Source organism: Pelophylax lessonae (assembly GCF_965119305.1).
Source record: "Pelophylax lessonae genome assembly, chromosome: 5".
Classification (NCBI taxonomy): domain Eukaryota; kingdom Metazoa; phylum Chordata; class Amphibia; order Anura; family Ranidae; genus Pelophylax; species Pelophylax lessonae.
Genome location: NC_138772.1, coordinates 96,734,867 through 96,756,670, shown reverse-complemented (window position 1 = coordinate 96,756,670; position 21,804 = coordinate 96,734,867). Strand labels below are relative to the sequence as shown.

Genomic DNA, 21,804 nt, shown 5'->3' with positions numbered 1-21,804 from the left:
TTATTGACCTGCCTTTTTACAATTGCGCTAAAACGCAGATCAACGCATTAGTGTGAATTAGCCCTAAGACAGGGACAAGTTTAGGGGCCAACTGATAACTGCAATGCAAAGCGGTAAAAGCAATGGTGCAGAATGCAGAACATCAATCTATATTTTATGTAAATAATAACTCTGACACTAATAGTATGGTGTAATTGGCCGCGGCCATTTATTAAACCAATACATAACATGTGGGATATAACACATTCTTGATACTTATTAGTCCAGCCAAAAAGCTCGAACTAAACCATTTTTACTACCAATAACAATGTAGAACATGTAGCTCAGCCAAAAAACTCGAGCTACCCATTAACTCACATAACATATAATATCCCTCATAACACAAATAAAGCCGCGACAGCCTTAAGGGTGAGAGGGAGGGACGAATTTCTCTGCTTCTCTCCCGTTGACTGTTGGACTAATGTAATGTTCCTCTTTTTTATAGAGAATTCCTTAATGCTCTAGGTTTCAATTACCACCAATTACAGTAAGTAAAATCAATTTTTTAACCAATGGATTCCACTATGTTAACTGACCAATTGTATTACTCCCTTAACGGACCAATCATACTTATTTAGTTTAACCAATGACTTAAACTGAATATTTTCTAAACTGTTTTGTGTCATGCCTCTGCCCCATGCATGCAGAGTGGGTACAGTTTGACCCACCCTGCATATTTATTAGCCGCTCCGACCGCTCTGTGTTTCCGGCTGTGCTAGGGGGCAGTGTGGTGCGCGATTCATTGCACTGCTTCCTTCTTTTTTTTTTTGTATAAGCTTTATTTTAGGTGTACAAAACGTACAGTTTGCTGCGCTGCTTGACATTTCAGTGTGATTCAGGCCAGGTAAAAATGAAGTAAAATGAAGCATTTCTGCATTTTATCGCAGCATGCTGCAGTGCAGTGTGGATGGGGCACATAGGAAACAATTGTTTCCTGTGTGTCCCTGCAGTGACAGATGTTTTACTATGTGGTAAAATGTCTGTCACCAGTGTGAATTGGCTCTAAGGGATTTAGACAGTTCATCTTTAAGGTATTTATCAAAAAAATGTATCTGCACATGGAAACAAATAGGATTCATTTACTTCTATTTTTTAGGTTTTAAAGGTAGGATGACACTTTAAACAACACATTCTTATTTACTGCCAGTAAATTATGAACACTTACCTGTGGCAAATGGTTACACTTGCTCCTGTTGGGAATGTGCCCAGCCAGCTGAATATTAAAGAGAGCCTGTAAGGCAGCCTGTGCTGCTTGGGCCTTGGCCAGTTTCTTACTCCGTCCTGAACCTTCAAATGTCCTCCCATCAACCCTCATCGCCATCACAAACCGCTTGATGTGCTGCTTCTCCACAGTCTCTGAAAGGCAGACGTACCTCAGTCCAGGTCTCAGTTCATTTAGCATCACCACTGGGTTCTTCTCACTCTCAGCTGGGGATGCCATCTTGTGCTTGTTTTGTTTAGTATGGCCCATTAAGTCCAACGTGTGACAGACTAATCTCCCATGTCGATATGCACTAGAAAGCAATTCGTTATTAACCGGGCTGTACGAGGCGAAGTGCTCGCTGTGTGCCGTTGGCTCGAACTCTTTGAACAGAGTGTCTGGGAAGTCTGCCTGGTCAGATGTGAAGTCAGTGGAGGGGTTGATGCAGTTCCCCATCGCAAAGTGAGCCTGACAAGCATTTGGAAACTGGACAAATGATTTCAGAGCCAGCTCGGCTGCCCTCATTTTAGCTTTCTTCTTCGTAGGTCCGCTGCCCTCGAATGTGAGCCCATTGACTTCCACCGCCACAGAGAACACAGGGGCATGGACTGGACCGGTTTGAGAAACTATTCTGTATTGCAAATCAGGTTTAAGCTCATGGAGCTGAACAAGGGCGTTTTTGGGAGTTACTGACCATGAAAGTTTCTTTAGAATAATCTGCAGCTTGCAAAAATGGCCGCCGTTTCCTTCCTCCAGAGGCCGCTTTCGTTTAAGGCCGGCTGGCCCGACTTTTGGTCTGTCGCTGGATAAAGCCACATCCTCTCTGTTGCCAACATTGCGATTTTCTTTTACTTCTGTGCTGCTTGTACCTAGGCAACCAGAAAAAAAATATATGAATGCTGTTATATTAGACCTGCAAATCTAACTAGCAACATACAACCTATGTGAATTTTTGAAAAACTTTCTATTAAATTCAGATTCTAGTCAATAAATACACAGATAGAATACATATATGAGAGCTGTTTTACCTTACAACGTTTTTGTATTTGTGTCTATTTAATCCTGAGATTGAACACAGCCCGGTCACAACACTGGGGACACTAGTTCCAGTTGCAATATTCACTCTATAGAGATTTACTTCCTGTTGTGATCCCAGGACAGGAAGTGGGGGTTTTGGAACTCAACGCAAAACAAATAAGAAACAATTTGGCTTTAGATATACTAAATATTTTAGTTTAGGGGGTTTTAAAGTGTATCTATACTCTGTACCTGGAATGGAGAAAAGTTAGAACCCTGTCAGGTTTTACTGCTATGCAGAGCATGGCTAGAGAGATTATCCCCTCACTTATTACCCTCACAGGAAGTGAGGGTAAATCTGTAACAGGGAAACAGAAAACAATAAAAAGCTGACACAGGTTATATTAATCCCCTACTTCCCCTACTTTTGAACCTTTTTTTTTTTTTTGGGGTGGGGGAGATACCTGGTTTTGACAGGTATCCACTCCTACCTTAGGTCGGATCGCGGGCCCTGAGGACCGGAGTTGAGAACCACTGGCCTAGAACACATGTGTCAAACAAAACGCCTACCAGGCCATTTCATGTGGCCCTCTCATGGCTCCTGCAACTCCCCCCCCTTTTTATTTCTGCCCCCAACCTGTCTTAGCAGCCGGAAGCAGAATGGAGGACAGAACTCCTCTGCCAGATCTTGTGCCTCTGTGCAGCTGAAATACCCCCTCACCCCTGCCTTCCCTAGTCTCAACATTTAGCAGACCCTGGCAGCTGATTCCAGCGCTCCTCTGGTCCTGCTCCAGACCATCCACTTTCTACTTCACAGCTCCATCCCCAGCTTCTTCCCAGCAGCAGCAGCACATGGTAAGAATGTTTACTGTGTTGTAAAGGAGGGTGGGGGACTCATGACTTCTGAAGTAAGGGGTGGGGGGTGCTCTGAACATCTAGTCTTGCAGATGCAACCAGCCCTTTGAGAGTGACCATATTACTTATGTGGCTCGAAATAAAATTGAGTATGACACCCGTGGCCTAAACAATTCCACTATAAACAGCCCCCCACCTCCCACCTGCAAGTTCAGGGACATGCCTCGACCCCAGAAGGCTGCAAGGTCATTCAGAAACCGCAGCACAGCTTATGTATGCTCAATGGGTATGAATTTTAAGGCAAACCCCACACCACAATAGAAAAAAAAAAAAAACACGGATTGGGGTCCCCTAAAATCCATACCAGACCCTTATCCAAGCATGCAGCCCGGCAGGCCAGGAAAGGGGGGGGATGAGTGAGCCCCAGGTGAGTGAACCATACCAGGAAACATGCCCTCAACTTGGGGTGGGTGCTTTGGGGCAGGGAGGGCTCTGCCTCCCACCCCAAAGCACCTTGCCCCCATGTTGATGGGGACAAGAGCTTCTTCCCCGCAACCCTGGGCGGTGGTTGTGGGGGTCTGTGGGTGTGGGCTTATTGGAATCTGGAAGCCCCCTTTAAGGGAGCCCTCAGATCCTGCCCCCCTATGTTAATGAGTATGGGGTACATAGTACCTCTACCCATTCACCAAAAAATAATAAAAACAGGAAGCAGTTTTTTACAATTCCTTTATTAAAAATAAAAAAACAATGACCCAAAGGGCCTGGTATGGATTGGGAGGGGACCCTCGTGCTGTCTTTTTTTACATTTTTCTTTCACCAGCAAAGGTATTGTATTGCCACCAATTTAAATGTAATTTCATTAATTTTTTTTCTTTAGGAATGTCAGTTTTGCTGCAGCAGGTTCTTTACACGGTACAGATGCGCCACTTTACAGGCAGACTAAGAGGACCACCCCAAGCACTATTAAAGAAATCACTGCTGGGGATGTACCACTGTATAATTGATCTTCAAGAGTAGAGGGTGTCCTGGCAAATTCTCTAAACTTTGGCAGCCCTGGCTTGATATTGCTGATTCATTCAGGGCAGATACCCCTCTGCCTTCGAGCTTGTCAGCTGAGTTAGGCCGTGGGGATCCCCTGAGAATCAGGGTCTGTATGGCCTGATTATGATGTAGTGTCTGTTCCCCCCCCAGGGGCTGGGACTGTGGAGGGTGGGGAAAGGTGTGTGCGCGTGTGTGTGTGATGGAATGGGTGTGTGTGTGTGTCTTAGTTAATGTCAGCTGTAGCCGGCTGGCTGTTCTCCCTGGTTCCTTAGAGTTGGGACCACTATTGATGCCCTGCTAGGCTTGTCCTACTGCTGTCATTAAGGGCTCCTACGGGACCCTGTAGCAATGGTCCCTACGTCCCCTCCCGTCCCCTGTTGGCCATGTTGGCCAGTTGTTGAACTTACTATGCTGCAATGTTCTCTAATGATTCGCTGTATATGACCTGTTATGTGTTATTGACATTGTTGTGAGTCTTTGTTTCTGTATTGTTATTGAAAATTTCTAAATAAACACTTTTCAAAAAAAGAAATCACTGCTCCTGAAAAATGATCTATTTAAAAAAATGTATTTTGCATTGACACACGTCCCCCAGGGCAGTACCCGGACCCCCATACCCTTTTTATGGCCAATAATTTGCATATAAGCCTTCAAAATTAAGACTTTTTATTTTTTAAGTTTGGGTCCCATAGACTTCAATTGGGTTTGTCGTTGGGGTCGGAACTTTTTCTCTGGTTGGGATTTCTGCTACGAACTGAACCGGGGGTATTCAGGTAGTCTCTTGCATTAGAGTTTTAAAATCAGAAGTTTTTTTTTATCTTAATGCATTCTTTGCATTATGATAAAAAATCTTCTGGGTGTAGCAGCCGCCCCCCCCCCCTAATACTTACCTGAGCCCCATCTCTCTCCAGCAAGTCCCTTAGCCATCCAGGACTCTCCCTCCTGATTGGCTAGGATACAGCCACAGCACCATTGGCTCCCATAGCTGTCAATCAAAGTCAGTTAGCCAATCAAGAGAGAAAGGGGACGGGGCCGAATGGCAGCACCTTGTCTAAATGGACATACGGAGCTGCAGCTTGGCTCTGGTGCCTCCATGCTTGCTGTGGGGGCACTCAATAGGAGGGAGGGGCTAGCAGCAGCAACAAGGGACTTGAGAAGACCACCCTGTGCAAAATCAACTGCACAGGGAAGGTAAGTATAACATGTTTGTTATTTAAAAAAAAAAAAAAGGAGACTTTACAATCACTTTAAGAAACCCTGTAAAGCAGCAGTGGGAGCTCAAAGTAAGGGGATTGCCTAGGAATGCATTTTTACTTCCATCTGTGCTGCTATTAGAAAGATTTCCCCTCACTTTCTGTCCTGGGGACATCCTTTTTACCAGGCAAGATGGTAATAAAACCATGACAGGATTTCAAATCCTTTCCCATTCCTTCCAAAACTAAAAAAAAAAATGTTTTGACTATATTTTTACTTTAACCACCCTAAACAAGTGCCATTGAAAAGACAAATGGGTAGGTGGATGTAGTTTTTAAAGCTTCATTTTAAATGACGCTGCAGAAAATGCATCCAGTGCACCCTTCAAATTACTATGATATAGCTGCCATTGGATAGCACAGGTCACAATTAAAGTGAACCAACCACAGCAGTCACAAATGTGAGCATAAAAGACTAAACTCAACCCTGCCATTCTACCTCTGCTGCTGCTGATTTCTTCTTTGTAAGGAACACTGCTCCCACTGACCTCCAATGAAAGAGGAACACCTGACCATGAAAGGGGGCACACTGAAGAGCAAGAGGGCATACTGACAATAAAAGGGGCATACTGATTATCAATGTTATGAGTCAAAAACACACCACTGACCATCAACAGATAATGTGGCACTCACCACCTATCACCAACATTTAAAGGGACACTTACCACCAACTACCATCATAAGGGGCTCTAACTCATGATTTGGGGAGTGCATGCAGTATCCTGGTATTTTAGGGGGGCTTTTTTGTCCTTTTTTGTTTTTTTAGTAAAAAAAAAGTTTGTTTTTTAAATACCACCAAGAAAAATAATTATATAAACTGTATTTAGGTACAGTGTTGTATGGCAGAGTAATTTTCAGTCAAACTATTATAGTACTAAAAACTTAAAAATGGCATGGCGTTGCAGCGGTAAGTGGCCAAAGTAAACATACTGGACATTAGAATAATAAAGCAATGTGCATACTGAAAACACATCGGAGCTTATACATTAGCCTGGAATACAGCCTGAGAGTTAAATTACACTTTGCTTAAAGTGTAATGATTAATACTTGTTCTTAACAAGAAGACCCCTTTGTCTTCAGCTGATTTTATGTGTGATTTAAAAAAAAGTGTCACATTATGTCTCATTTTCAAAGCTTTATGTGGTAAAATTGCAATGAATTAATAGACAAACTGTTACAGTATTATAATAAGGTATAATACAATATTTCACTTTAGGATCACACTCTGAGAATAAAAATAAGATAAGGCAGGGCCTAAGCAGTGTTAGGATTATCTGGTATATTCTTTGGATAATAATATCCCTTCTACGTGTGACTTAAAGTTGAAGTACATTCTCAATAATGCAGTTTTTTCCAATTTCCAATAGTCTTAATTTGCTTGTCATGAGGTTTCTGAGGTTTCCCAGTAAACAGTACTCCCAATCAAGCTCTGCTGCAGTACATATGTGCCGATAAGAAACAAAAACACGGTGAGCAGCTCCATTGTCCATGTCAATGCAGTGAACATGGCTGTGGACATGTATGTGTGGTCAACCTGGCTGAGGACCTGTCTATCAAGTGATCCTGGCTGTGAACCAATCTATGCAGTGGACCTAGCTGTGGAATATTTTGTCCAGTGGACCTGGCTGTGTGGACCTGTCTATATAGTGGACCTGGCTGTGAACATGTCTGTGCAATGCACCTGGCTGTGGACCTGTTTATTCAGTGAACCTGACTGTGGACCTGTCTGTCCAGTGGACTTGGCTATATGGACCTGCCTATGTAGTGGACCTGGCTGCGGACAATGTAGTGGACCTGGTTGTGGATCTGTTTGTCCAGTGGACCTGGCTGTGGACCTTTATATCCAGTAGAACCTTGCTATGTGGTGGACCTGGCTGTGTGGACCTTTCTTTGTAGTGGACCTGGCTATGGCTATGGACCTGTCTATCTAGTGAACCTGGCTGTGGATTCGGCTTTGTAGTGCACCTGGCTGTGGACCTGTCTATGTAGTGGACCTGGCTATGGCTATGGACCTGTCTATCCAGTGGACCAGTCTGTGGACCCCTCTGTGCAGTGGACCTGACTGTGGACCCCTCTGAGCACTAGACCTGGCTTGTGGACCCCTCTGAACACTGAACTTGGCTGTGGACCCTTCTGAGCACTGGATCTGACTGTGGACCCCTCTGTGCAATGGACCTGGCTGTAGACCCTTCTGTGAAGTGGACCTGGCTGTGGTCCCCTCTGTGCAGTGGACCTGGCTGTGGTCTCCTGTGAGCACTGGACCTGGCTGTGGACCTCTCTGTGCAGTGGACCTGGCTGTGGACACTTCTTTGCAGTAGACCTGGTTGTGGACCCCTCTGTGCAGTGGCCCCCTCTGAGCACTGGATCTGGCTGTTGACCCCTCTGTGCAGTGGACCTGGCTGTGGACCCCTCTGCAAAATAAATCTCATTGTGGACCCTTTTGTGCACGGGATCTGGAGCAGTAAAAATTAAACAGCTTCTAATCCTTTTACTTTACAATCTAAATCTATGTAAAAAAATTTTTTGGCTGGGTATACATTTTAGAATCTGTATTTAGAAAGGGAAAGTTTATGTATTTTTAGTGGGCATTCAGTTATTATTGTAACTTGCCTTTTGCCAAGATAATTTTGACATCATTGTCTGATGTCCAACTGTTCAAATCACAGTGTTATAGAGCAAGTTGGACCTATGTAAATAACTTTACTTTCAGAATACATACTGCTATTTCTCAACAATCAGCAATGAAAAGTCATGGGATTGGGGACATTTTATTTATATGTGCTGCTACAATATACAAGCATGTGCAAGTGGTGCTTTGTTGACACGTTTATTTTAAATATTTTATTAGCGATTATTCAAAGAATAACTCCACTTTTGATCTCTGTACATTGCCAGGATTTTAACAAACTTTGTTGCAGATTCCTACCTTTTGTTATTCTGCAGAAATAGCTGTTTGTTTGCCTGTGTCCATGTGCACCAATGTGAAGGGGAGTGACTTTATAATTATCAATCAACTGTTGTGTCTGCAGGGCTCTAACGAGGAAATTGGCAAGGTCTGTATCCCTTTAGATGTGATTTTCCTTTGGGAGTATCTCACCAAAAATAACATTTTTATTGCGGGGATGCCAAAAATCTGACTTGTATCTTAGTGCAGATTTATAAGGAAATCGGTAAGCCAATCATACAAGCAGGAAATTACATTTTCAGGGGGCATTCTGTACACAATCTGTGTATAGAGCGCCTCCAGGTAGACATATCGCTTTGGATTTTACAAAAAAATTACAGTATTGCAGATTGAAAAGGAAAGATAATTTCTAATAATTTTCAGTTACAATATGACTTGAGTTGCAATTGTATACAGTATATTATTTTTTGTTTGTTAATTTTTTCCCCCACAAAAGTGGTGTTTCCCTTTCAAAGTCAACATAAACATCAACTGAACAATATTTAGTTTGATACACTATTATTTTAAACCATTATCATTTCTTAAATAAAATACTTTAGATCTCAGTGATGCTGATCTCCTGCAGCCTCTTTACAGCAACTACCCATCCTCCTGAACTCCATCAATGACTGCTTGGCATTTAATAGAGCGGGTTTCCTAATTGTACTAATAGTGAACCATACCTGCATATTGTGTGTTGATATGGCCACTTTTGGACTTCTTTGGGTGCCCACATGGGCGTCCGCAGAACTTTTTAGGGGGGGGGGGGCATCATTTTAAGGTCACCCATGCTCCACCCCTTTTCGACAATGTCATGAAGGCGAAATCAGTCACGAGCCGCGACCCGCGAGTATTTCTTTTTTAAGGGGAAATGACAGAATTTATTTTTAAAGCGTTCGTTAACCTAAAAAAAACATATATTGATCCTGTTCCCTTAAAGCATTTTATACAGCACAGTGCTTGTGCTGTGAGATTTGGCCACTTCCACAACCTAAAATACCTGATCCTGCCTAGCTATACCCTCTCCTCTGTAAACTGACCACGGTATACCATGGATGCTGAGCCCCGACACCGTGGTCAGTCTACGTGTCTCCATCATCCGCAGCCCTCCTGTCCTCCCCTTTCTCCCCCCTCCCTCCCTGCCTGTCTGCTCCTGTGTCAGTGCCCCCCCCCCTTCCTGCTGCTGTAGTTTCATTAAAGTTTCACAGCCTGTCTACAGTCTGTTTAATAATCCTGTGTGCCCCTGTGTCTGTGTTTTATAAAAATAAGTCGTTCTTTACCAGTTTTCAGAGCGTTGATCGCCGCTCACGTTACCCACCATATCTCTCCTCCTCCTTCCTTCCCAACTGATGTCAGTGGGGAATCCCTGGCAGATGGTGAGAGGAGAGAGCCGGCAGATCACATGAGCGGGGATCGGTGCTCTGAAAACTGGTAAAGAATGACTTATTTTTTTAAAACACTTACACAGACCCAGCGGCACACAGTATTATTAAACAGACCAGACAGGATAGTATCAAGTGGCTTAACAACTACTTTAAAGGGGAAGTTGAGATTCCAGGGGGGGGCACTTGCCTCCCCCCTTGCGGACGCCCATGGGTGCCCATGTGACAATGCAGGAGCACAACTGGCAGAAAGAGATGGAGTGTTGCCACCCAATAAAAGGAGGAACATGAAGGGCATTCATGACAGGATCCCTGGGAATCATTTTGAAGTCAGCTGCAGATTTAAAAATTTAGAAAACATCTTTTGGAGAGGAATAGATGAATATTTTCTTCACTGAGTTTACAAATACTTCAATACTTGAAGTGGAGGAATAAAATTACATACAATCTTACAAAACATACCCAGTTTTGTATTTTTAGTTTCATGTTTACCTAGTGCATATATATTGGAAAATTAAAATACCAAAGTTATGGCTGTTCCAGTTTTGGGAATCATATGTCATTTCATAGAGACCAGGTGGAGCAGAACTCTTCTCCAGGGAAATGATATATATTAATTTATATAAGATATGCTACATAGGTGACCCAAATGCATAGCATTGATGGAGTGCCTGGAAGAGGACAATGTACTTTATTATTAACTGCCTGGTACATAGAATCCCAGCTCAGCAAAATTTAGCAGTGATAATCTCTGGTTTTCCAGGCCTGTTTCTGAGTGTTGCCAGGAATGAAGGAGAGCTGTGTGCCTTTGGGGCTGGTGATTAGGAACCCATGGTGGTGTGTTATTAAACCATTATATGGCCATTAATCTTTTCTGTAACATAACGAGTCGTGAAGAGGGAAGTGGAGTTGACTGTAAGTGGGGATATGGGTTGATTAAACAGGATCTCCTTGGAACAAGAACACAGTAATTTTAAGGGAGATGAGGTCTATATGAATTTTCATAATATCAATATTCAGGTCTGTCATTCTGGTTGATGGACATGTGCCAATAGCTGAAGATGTTTTTTTTCTATTTTTATTTTGGTGCCAAAAATAAATATCCAATGACCTACATGTGGATTGAGGTCAGAAATGGGAATTGGGAAAATTATGACTCAATCCAGATAGGAACCATTTCATTTGAGTAAATTCTATGTACTTTTCCCCACCATCTGTACTGGTGGTAAAGTTGGTCAATAATATAACATCCACTCCAAGTTGATCCATATAAACCCAGCACAGCAGAACATAGGTAAAGATCTAGGCTTGTTTCCAGACATTGAAATAAAGAAAAAAAATGTGCTCTTTGGTAAAGCGGTAAGTACATTGGAAATAAAGTAAGAGCATAAAATGGAAAAAAATAGGTTTTTTTTAGTAGACATTGGGTTATTTTTCTTTATTTGGGTGAAATGGGGCTATTAATTCAATTTTCTACACAACCATTTCAACATGTATGGGGATCAATAACAATTTAGCTGATACAGAGTTTGGTGGACCCACTGTATCACTAAGATCCCTTTTACACAGGGTGGATCCATTTTGCTTAGTAGGGGATCTGTCCATGGATCCCCTGCTGAGCAGAGCAGAGCGGGCAGATGACAGGTCCATGTTTATGCAGAGAGGACATAGACACAGCCGGCTTTGCTCTATGGGCAGTCGGATGTAAACAGAACAGCTGTCTGTTTACACCCTACTGCCCTCCGATCTGGCCAGATGGAGAGGAATGGATCCCCTTCCATTTATTTTTGCGGGATAAAATCAGATTGGATGTAAACAGACACAAGTCAGCTTACATCCATCACTCCATAGAGGAGAATGAAAGGTCCGATCCGGTCTGCCTAAAAAACAGACAGGCGGACCCGATCTGACATTTCGTGTGAAAGGGGCCTAAGGATGGCCATAGATCGCTCAACAAACGAGTTGACACCCCAAAGGGAGCCCCAAGTAAACTGGGATTCGCCACCCTAAGCAGCCAGGCACACCAAATTTTCACAGTCACTCCAAGTCAGAAAACTGTCCAGTGCTTTGTTGTTTTTGTTTTATTTAGGGTAATACCATGGATAGGGATTTGGAGTTACGGGATGCCCACTTGACTTCAAACAACTTCAGGGACAATTTCTCCTATGTACAGTTTATATACACACCTCACTATCCTCAAGCACACTTGCTTACAAAAACTCCTGTTGGCACACTGTTTGTGGATCTGACAAAAAAGCACTCAGATTTAGAGAAACAGCCTGTTATAGACAAGAACCCGAGGCCCCTTTACATGTGTAGTAAAATTCAGTGTCCAGCATATATTCCCATGGCTACTGATCCCAGCACCATCTCATCAGGCACTGCCAATCCACCTGGCTGCAGCTTCCCCTTTCATTAGCCATCCTTGCTAACCTCTCCACAGTCCTCCCAGACTGACACTTTCTCTCCTCAGTAGTGTTGAGCGAACACGGACTGTATTATTCGTGTTCGTACCGAATAATTGGATTTTTTGTACCCGAACACGGACACGGACACTTTACTGTATGTTCGGGTAAAAATCCGTGTTCGGTCGTTTTATTTCCGGGTTTTGCATGCTTTGGCGCTCTTTTCATGGCGGGCTTTCAACAGCCAATCAACAATCGTTTAACTGGTGTGCCTTAAGCCATCCCAGCCATGCCTGCAAATGTCTCAGTAGCTGTGATTGGCCGTCTGAAGCATGTGACCAAGTCTTTATAAGTTCGAGGCAGCCGCAGCGGCGTCATTATGCTGCTTAGATTCAGGGACAGAGCACACATCAACGTGCTGGCTGCTGATTAGGGAAAGATAGGCAGGAAAAAACCATTTGTGTCCGGATAGAATTGAGGGACAGGTCGGAGTGTTTAGGCAGGGCGAGTTGTAGGCATTTTAGGGATAGAGTCTGCTGAATTATATAGGGTCAGTGTCTTCTACAAACTACAATCGATATTGCTGTGTGGGGGGTGGGGTCTGCACTCAATCCTGATCTACGATCTCTTCTCAATCCTGTTAGGGACAGAGTCTGCTGAATTTTAGGGAAACTGTGTTCTACAAACTACAATCGATATTGCTGTGTGGTGTGGGATTGGAGATAGGCAGGTGTCAGTGATCCACATCCATTTTTCTGTGTGTGAGCTGCAGTGAACACAATCTTTTTGGGCTGCAGTGAACACAATCTTTTTGGGCTGCAGTGAACACAATCTTTTTGGGGTGCAGTGAACAAAATCTTTTTGGGGTGCAGTGAACACAATCCTTTTTGGTGTGCAGTGAACACAATCTTTGTGGGGTGCAGTGAACAAAATCCTTTGTGGGGTGCAGTGAACACAATCTTTTTGGGGTGCAGTGAACAAAATCCTTTTTGGGGTGCAGTGAACAACATCCTTTTTGGGGTGCAGTGAACACAATCTTTTTGGGGTGCAGTGAACAAAATCCTTTGTGGGGTGCAGTGAACACAATCTTTTTGGGGTGCAGTGAACACAATCTTTTTGGGGTGGAGTGAACAACATCCTTTTTGGGGTGCAGTGAACAAAATCCTTTTTGGGGTGCAGTGAACAAAATCATTTTTGGGGTGCAGTGAACACAATCTTTTTGGGGTGCAGTGAACACAATCTTTGTGGGGTGCAGTGAACACAATCTTTTTGGGGTGGAGTGAACAACATCCTTTTTGGGGTGCAGTGAACAACATCCTTTTTGGGGTGCAGTGAACACAATCTTTTTGGGGTGCAGTGAACACAATCTTTGTGGGGTACAGTGAACAGAATCTTTGTGGGGTGCAGTGAACACAATCTTTGGGGGGTACAGTGAACACAATCTTTGTGAGGTGCAGTGAACACAATCTTTGTGGGGTGCAGTGAACACAATCATTGTGGGGTGCAGTGAACTCAATCTTTGTGGGGTACAGTGAACACAATCTCATACTGAAGGTTTGAGGGTGCTGCCTGTTCCATACTCCCCCTACTCCTCATCTAGCCTTTTAGGGGTACAAACAATAGTAATTGGGGCCTAGTGTGGTTGTGTACGTGTGATATACATACACTTTTTTGGGATCATATTTTCTATTCCGCTATTTAATCAAAAACCTTTGGGGATCAGTTAAATTGGGGGATAGTCTGTGTTGGTACGTGTGAGAGAGATCCACCTTTCCAAGTTGTTGGGGTTCATCTCATACTTCTGAAGGTTTGAGGGTGCTGCCTGTTCCATACTCCCCCTACTCCTAGCCTTTTAGGGGTACAAACAATAGTAATTGGGGCCTAGTGTGGTTGTGTACGTGTGATATACATACACTTTTTTGGGATCATATTTTCTATTCCGCTATTTAATCAAAAACCTTTGGGGATCAGTTAAATTGGGGGATAGTCTGTGTTGGTACGTGTGAGAGAGATCCACCTTTCCAAGTTGTTGAGGTTCATCTCATACTTCTGAAGGTTTGAGGGTGCTGCCTGTTCCATACTCCCCCTACTCCTAGCCTTTTAGGGGTACAAACAATAGTAATTGGGGCCTAGTGTGGTTGTGTACGTGTGATATACATACACTTTTTTGGGATCATATTTTCTATTCCGCTATTTAATCAAAAACCTCTGGGGATCAGTTAAATTGGGGGATAGTCTGTGTTGGTACGTGTGAGAGAGATCCACCTTTCCAAGTTGTTGGGGTTCATCTCATACTTCTGAAGGATTGAGGGTGCTGCCTGTTCCATACTCCCCCTACTCCTAGCCTTTTAGGGGTACAAACAATAGTAATTGGGGCCTAGTGTGGTTGTGTACGTGTGATATACATACACTTTTTTGGGATCATATTTTCTATTCCGCTATTTAATCAAAAACCTTTGGGGATCAGTTAAATTGGGGGATAGTCTGTGTTGGTACGTGTGAGAGAGATCCACCTTTCCAAGTTGTTGGGGTTCATCTCATACTTCTGAAGGTTTGAGGGTGCTGCCTGTTCCATACTCCCCCTACTCCTAGCCTTTTAGGGGTACAAACAATAGTAATAGGGGCCTAGTGTGGTTGTGTACGTGTGATATACATACACTTTTTTTGGATCATATTTTCTATTCCGCTATTTAATCAAAAACCTTTGGGGATCAGTTAAATTGGGGGATAGTCTGTGTTGGTACGTGTGAGAGAGATCCACCTTTCCAAGTTGTTGGGGTTCATCTCATACTTCTGAAGGTTTGAGGGTGCTGCCTGTTCCATACTCCCCCTACTCCTAGCCTTTTAGGGGTACAAACAATAGTAATTGGGGCCTAGTGTGGTTGTGTACGTGTGATATACATACACTTTTTTGGGATCATATTTTCTATTCCGCTATTTAATCAAAAACCTTTGGGGATCAGTTAAATTGGGGGATAGTCTGTGTTGGTACGTGTGAGAGAGATCCACCTTTCCAAGTTGTTGGGGTTCATCTCATACTTCTGAAGGTTTGAGGGTGCTGCCTGTTCCATACCCCCCCTACTCCTCATCTAGCCTTTTAGGGGTACAAACAATAGTAATTGGGGCCTAGTGTGGTTGTGTACGTGTGATATACATACACTTTTTTTGGATCATATTTTCTATTCCGCTATTTAATCAAAAACCTTTGGGGATCAGTTAAATTGGGGGATAGTCTGTGTCGGTACGTGTGAGAGAGATCCACCTTTCCAAGTTGTTGGGGTTCATCTCATACTTCTGAAGGTTTGAGGGTGCTGCCTGTTCCATACTCCCCCTACTCCTCATCTAGCCTTTTAGGGGTACAAACAATAGTAATTGGGGCCTAGTGTGGTTGTGTACGTGTGATATACATACACTTTTTTTGGATCATATTTTCTATTCCGCTATTTAATCAAAAACCTTTGGGGATCAGTTAAATTGGGGGATAGTCTGTGTTGGTACGTGTGAGAGAGATCCACCTTTCCAAGTTGTTGGGGTTCATCTCATACTTCTGAAGGTTTGAGGGTGCTGCCTGTTCCATACTCCCCCTACTCCTCATCTAGCCTTTTAGGGGTACAAACAATAGTAATTGGGGCCCAGTGTGGTTGTGTACGTGTGATATACATACACTTTTTTGGGATCATATTTTCTATTCCGCTATTTAATCAAAAACCTTTGGGGATCAGTTAAATTGGGGGATAGTCTGTGTCGGTACGTGTGAGAGAGATCCACCTTTCCAAGTTGTTGGGGTTCATCTCATACTTCTGAAGGTTTGAGGGTGCTGCCTGTTCCATACCCCCCCTACTCCTCATCTAGCCTTTTAGGGGTACAAACAATAGTAATTGGGGCCTAGTGTGGTTGTGTACGTGCGAGATACATACACTTTTTTTGATCATATTTCCTACTCCGCTATTCAATAAAAACCTTTGAGGATCAATTGAATTGCGGGATAGTCTGTGTCGGTACGTGTGAGAGAGATCCACCTTTCCAAGTTGTTGGGGTTCATCTCATACTTCTGAAGGTTTGAGGGTGCTGCCTGTTCCATACTCCCCCTACTCCTCATCTAGCCTTTTAGGGGTACAAACAATAGTAATTGGGGCCCAGTGTGGTTGTGTACGTGTGATATACATACACTTTTTTGGGATCATATTTTCTATTCCGCTATTTAATCAAAAACCTTTGGGGATCAGTTAAATTGGGGGATAGTCTGTGTCGGTACGTGTGAGAGAGATCCACCTTTCCAAGTTGTTGGGGTTCATCTCATACTTCTGAAGGTTTGAGGGTGCTGCCTGTTCCATACCCCCCCTACTCCTCATCTAGCCTTTTAGGGGTACAAACAATAGTAATTGGGGCCTAGTGTGGTTGTGTACGTGCGAGATACATACACTTTTTTTGATCATATTTCCTATTCCGCTATTCAATAAAAACCTTTGAGGATCAATTGAATTGCGGGATAGTCTGTGTCGGTACGTGTGAGAGAGATCCACCTTTCCAAGTTGTTGGGGTTCATCTCATACTTCTGAAGGTTTGAGGGTGCTGCCTGTTCCATACCCCCCCTACTCCTCATCTAGCCTTTTAGGGGTACAAACAATAGTAATTGGGGCCTAGTGTGGTTGTGTACGTGCGAGATACATACACTTTTTTTGATCATATTTCCTATTCCGCTATTCAATAAAAACCTTTGAGGATCAATTGAATTGCGGGATAGTCTGTGTCGGTACGTGTGAGAGAGATCCACCTTTCCAAGTTGTTGGGGTTCATCTCATACTTCTGAAGGTTTGAGGGTGCTGCCTGTTCCATACTCCCCCTACTCCTCATCTAGCCTTTTAGGGGTACAAACAATAGTAATTGGGGCCCAGTGTGGTTGTGTACGTGTGATATACATACACTTTTTTTGGATCATATTTTCTATTCCGCTATTTAATTTAACTGGGCCTCCATGCGAGACCTGTGTGCCTTGTTGCGCTGTTTTGAGTACTCCACCAACATGGCCAGTGGCAATGACGCCGTTCTCAGCTTAACTATCCCACTTCCATGCCTCCTTGAAAAAACAATTCGGGCGATGATGGAAGAGGATGTGGCACAGGATGAGGAGGAGGAGGAGGATGAAGAGGTAACATTTCCAAGGCTTTCAGGGCAGTCATTCGCAAGGGGCTCCGAGGGTGGGTTCCTGCACACGCAAACGCCAGGGACGCAATTGTCCAGCAGGGGCACAGTTCTGGAGGATGAGGAGGATGAGGAGGAGGAGGAGCTGGAGGAGGAGATGGAACCATGTTCACAGCAGGGTGGCACCCAGGCCAGCTCATGGCCATCACTGGTGCGTGGCTGGGGGGATACAGAGGACACGGACGATACACCTCCCACAGAGGACAGCCTTTCGTTGCCTCTGGGCAGCCTGGCACACATGAGCGATTACATGCTGCAGTGTCTCCACAACGACCGCCGAGTTGCCCACATTCTAACTTGTGCTGATTACTGGGTGGCCACGCTGCTGGATCCCCGTTACAAGGACAACGTACCGTCCTTAATTCACTCACTGGAGCGCGATCGCAAGATGCGCGAGTACAAGCGCACGCTGGTAGACGCCATGCTGCTGGCATTCCCATCTGACAGCGGGGCCACAGTGGAAGCACAAGGCAGAGGAGGAGGAGGAGGAGGTCGCCAACGCAACCAGGGCACCGCCAGCACCTCAGAAGGCAGGGTTAGCATGGCCGAAATGTGGAAAAGCTTTGTCAGCACGCCACAACAAACAGCAGCACCAGCAGCTCAGATGGAACGTCTTAGCAGGAGGCAGCATTTTACCAACATGGTGGAGCAGTATGTGTGCACACGCCTACATGTAGTGAATGACGGGTCTGCCCCCTTCAACTTCTGGGTCTCCAAATTGGGCACATGGCTTGAGCTTGCCCTTTACGCCTTGGAGGTGCTGGCGTGCCCTGCAGCCAGTGTATTATCTGAACGGGTATTTAGCACGGCTGGGGGCGTTATAACAGACAAGCGCAGCCGCCTGTCCAGAGACAATGTGGACAAGCTCACGTTCATTAAAATGAACCAGGCATGGATCCCACGGGACTTTTCCGTACCTTATGCAGAATAGCAATGGATACCGACCTTACCCACCCATTGTTCCATTTTTGCTCTTTCTCACTCTTTTGGGGTGTACCCTCATTTAAAATTTTTGAAAAGAAGCAGTGTTGGCTACCTCGTCCTCCTCCTCAGGGCCAGATTAATGTAGGGGCTATTGGAGCTGCAGCTCCAGGCCCCTACCTTTTATATAGGCCCCGGGTTGGCCATATTCACTGTTACCGCTCTTCTGTCACTTGTAAACACAGAAGTCTGGCTTCTATGCTCGCTTCCCCAGGCAGCACCCTCAGAACCTCCCCACACAGCGTGAAGGCCGGACAAGGAGGGACAGTTGGCGATGCATGGATGTGTTTATGGGCTTCAGAGACAGCATCCCATGTTGAATTAGGCATGCATGGCTGCACCCTTCCTCCTCTGGGTGCATGGCAAGGCACGGCCCTTAAGGCCCTTCAAAATCCTCAGCACCAAGCCCATGATGCTGTTAATCCGGCCCTGGTCCTCCTCCACCGCCGCTTCCACCTACACCGCCCATAGGTGTGCGCAGCCTATTGCATTAAGGTGTGCACCCCAAAGTTGAAATACACATGCATGTGTTTGCCAGCAGGGAGAGTAATGTATCGGGGCCATGTACCTGTAGGCAAGGAGAAATAGAGCAGAGCAGGTCCCAGGGAGATCTTTCCCATCTCCTCACTGGCAATGCTATGTGCCCTAGGTGATTAGGGTGTGCCCAGGCACACCCAGCACACCCTGTGCGCACGCCTATGTCACCGCTAGGCTTGTGACGGTATCAGATTTTCATGCTGCGATTAATTGATTAAGGTTTTGCCACGGTATACGGTATTATCACGGTATTCTATTATTAAATTTAAATTATTAAATTTCCACCTCACTTCAATTTCATTGCTGAATTTAGGGGCTTTGGTTCACTTATGCACATTATTATATAGTCAGTCAGTACAGACTCTGTGAACCAGGCCTAAAATAGGTCATCAAGCAGTGTCTGGCCTAACTGGTGATAACTGGTTCTGGCGCTCGGCTCCGATCCGATGGCCTGGTCATTAAGAGGGCAAATCCTTGTGGTCAAGAAGTGGTTAAACCTGAAGGAGGTGTTGTTTATAAATTACTTTACTATTGCTTTAGGCCTGGTTCACATGTATGCGGGTTGGTGGTTCACATTTGCACAGGCATAGCAGCCCATTGATTTGAATGGGCTGCTATGCCCTCATTTTCCGCAGAAAAAAGGTGCATGCAGCATTTTTTTAAAATTCAGTGGCCTTGAAATCCATCCTGCTTTTGCACCATGCGACTAACCTGCAGTTCCTGCTCTGGCAAGCTTTCTGCATTTTTTGTATACGTGGGCACGGCATTTAAAAATAAACAGTTTGCGTGTGCAGCAACGGCAGGTAAGTCGCATGGTGCAAAAGAAGGATGGATTTCATGGCCACTGCATTTTTTTAAATTCTGCATGCACCTTTTTTCAGCTGAAAACGCAGGCATAGCAGCTCAAGCCCATTCACATCAATGGGCTGCTATGCCTGTGCAAATGTGGGCCCCCAACCCGCATACATGTGAACCAGGCCTAAAGCAATAGTAAAGTCATTAATTGGTTAAACCTGCAGGAGGACCGGTGTTTTTATCTATTAATGACTTTACTATTGCTTTAGGCCTGGTTCACATGTATGCGGGTTGGGGGCCCACATTTGCACAGGCATAGCAGCCCATTGATGTGAATGGGCTTGAGCTGCTATGCCTGCGTTTTCAGCTGAAAAAAGGTGCATGCAGAATTTAAAAAAATGCAGTGGCCATGAAATCCATCCTTCTTTTGCACCATGCGACTTACCTGCCGTTGCTGCACACGCAAACTGTTTATTTTTAAATGCCGTGCCCACGTATACAAAAAATGCAGAAAGCTTGCCAGAGCAGGAACTGCAGGTTAGTCGCATGGTGCAAAAGCAGGATGGATTTCAAGGCCACTGAATTTAAAAAAAATGCTGCATGCACCTTTTTTCTGCGGAAAATGAGGGCATAGCAGCCCGTTCAAATCAATGGGCTGCTATGCCTGTGCAAATGTGGGCCGCCAACCCGCATACATGTGAACCGCCAACCCGCATACATGTGAACCACCAACCCGCATACATGTGAACCAGGCCTAAAGCAATAGTAAAGTCATTAATAGATAAAAACACCGGTCCTCCTGCAGGTTTAACCACTTCTGGATCGCAAGGATTTGCCCCTTTAAAGACCAGGCCATCGGATCAGAGCGCCAGGACCAGTCATCACCAGGTAGGCCAGACACTGCTTGATGGCTATATAATAATGTAATGTGGGCTGCTAGGCGTGTGTGTGTGTATATATATATTTATTAGAGCTGCACGATTCTGGCCAAAATGAGAATCACGATTTTTTAGCTTGGAATAAAGATCACGATTCTCTCACGATTCTCTGTGTAACAAAAAAAAAAAAAATTGGGATAACTTTACTGTTACGTTTTTTTTTTTTTTTTTATTCATTAAAGTCTAATCATTGCGTTTGAAAGACTGCTGCGCAAATACAGTGTGACATAAAATATTACAACAATCGCCATTTTATTCTGTAGGGTCTCTGCTAAAAAAATATATAAAATGTTTGGGGGTTCTAAGTACTTTTCTAGCAAAAAAAAAACTGATTTTAACTTGCAAACAGCAAGTGTCAGAAAAAGATCCAGTCTTTAAGAGGTTAAACTTCCTTTCTCCCTGGCAGAGGGAAGGAAAAGATACAAATGTAATCATTTTTGTTTATAGTTAGGAGACTTAATGCTGAAAGGTGTTAGCTGAGTGAGTGAATGAGTCATCCAGCTCACTGAAATGTATCAATTCACAAGTCAGGCAGACTTGACAGAGAAACTCGGTATTTTAAAAATGCCACAATAACAATACCGTGGCTATGCAATACCGCGATATATCGAATTACCGAAAACCGGCATATGTCTAGTCACCGCCACATCCACCACCACCTCAACCTCCCTCCTACTCCATATGGGCCTCGTCCTTCAGAGATGAAGAAGAACATTGTTTTATTTTTCTGTTTTTTTTTGTTGTTTTAAGTTATTTCCCTATCCACATTTGTTTGCAGAGCACTTGCCATGCTCTTAATTACGTTTTGCTGCCATTTGCAGCACTCTAGCCCTTTCCTTTGGTGTTTTAGAGCCATTTTAGTGCCTTAAAGTTCGGGTCCCCATTGACTTCAATGGGGTTCGGTGTCCGGGAAAAGTTCGGTAAAAGTCCGGGACACGGACCCGGACTTTTTTTTAAAGTTCGGCCGAACCCGTCGAACACGGACATCTAGGTGTTCGCTCAACCCTACTCCTCAGTCCTCCCAGACTGATCACTCACCAGCCCACCCAGCTGACTTCTCCAGGACGTGCTGACCTGCTCGCTCTGTCCTCTTCTCGCTCCTATGCTTCCAGGAAGGAATACTCAATGCGTGGTAGAAGGTCCCTCCAGCACCCAAGCCCCGGGCCTGAAGTCACCCTCCGCTCCTCAGCACTCCATCTCCACCTTCCACTCGA

At 44.4% G+C, this 21,804-nt stretch overlaps 1 protein-coding gene across 1 annotated transcript in view; it reads right to left on the bottom strand.

Annotated features, from left to right (window-relative positions):
• The window catches only part of ADARB2 (adenosine deaminase RNA specific B2 (inactive)), an 801,349-nt gene that overhangs the window by 257,073 nt on the left and 522,472 nt on the right, over window positions 1-21,804 (bottom strand). Inside the window, exon 4 of the mRNA XM_082258125.1 lies at window positions 1,205-2,109. Coding sequence (XP_082114251.1) covers window positions 1,205-2,109 — 905 coding nt within the window. The remainder of the gene's footprint in view (window positions 1-1,204; window positions 2,110-21,804) is intronic.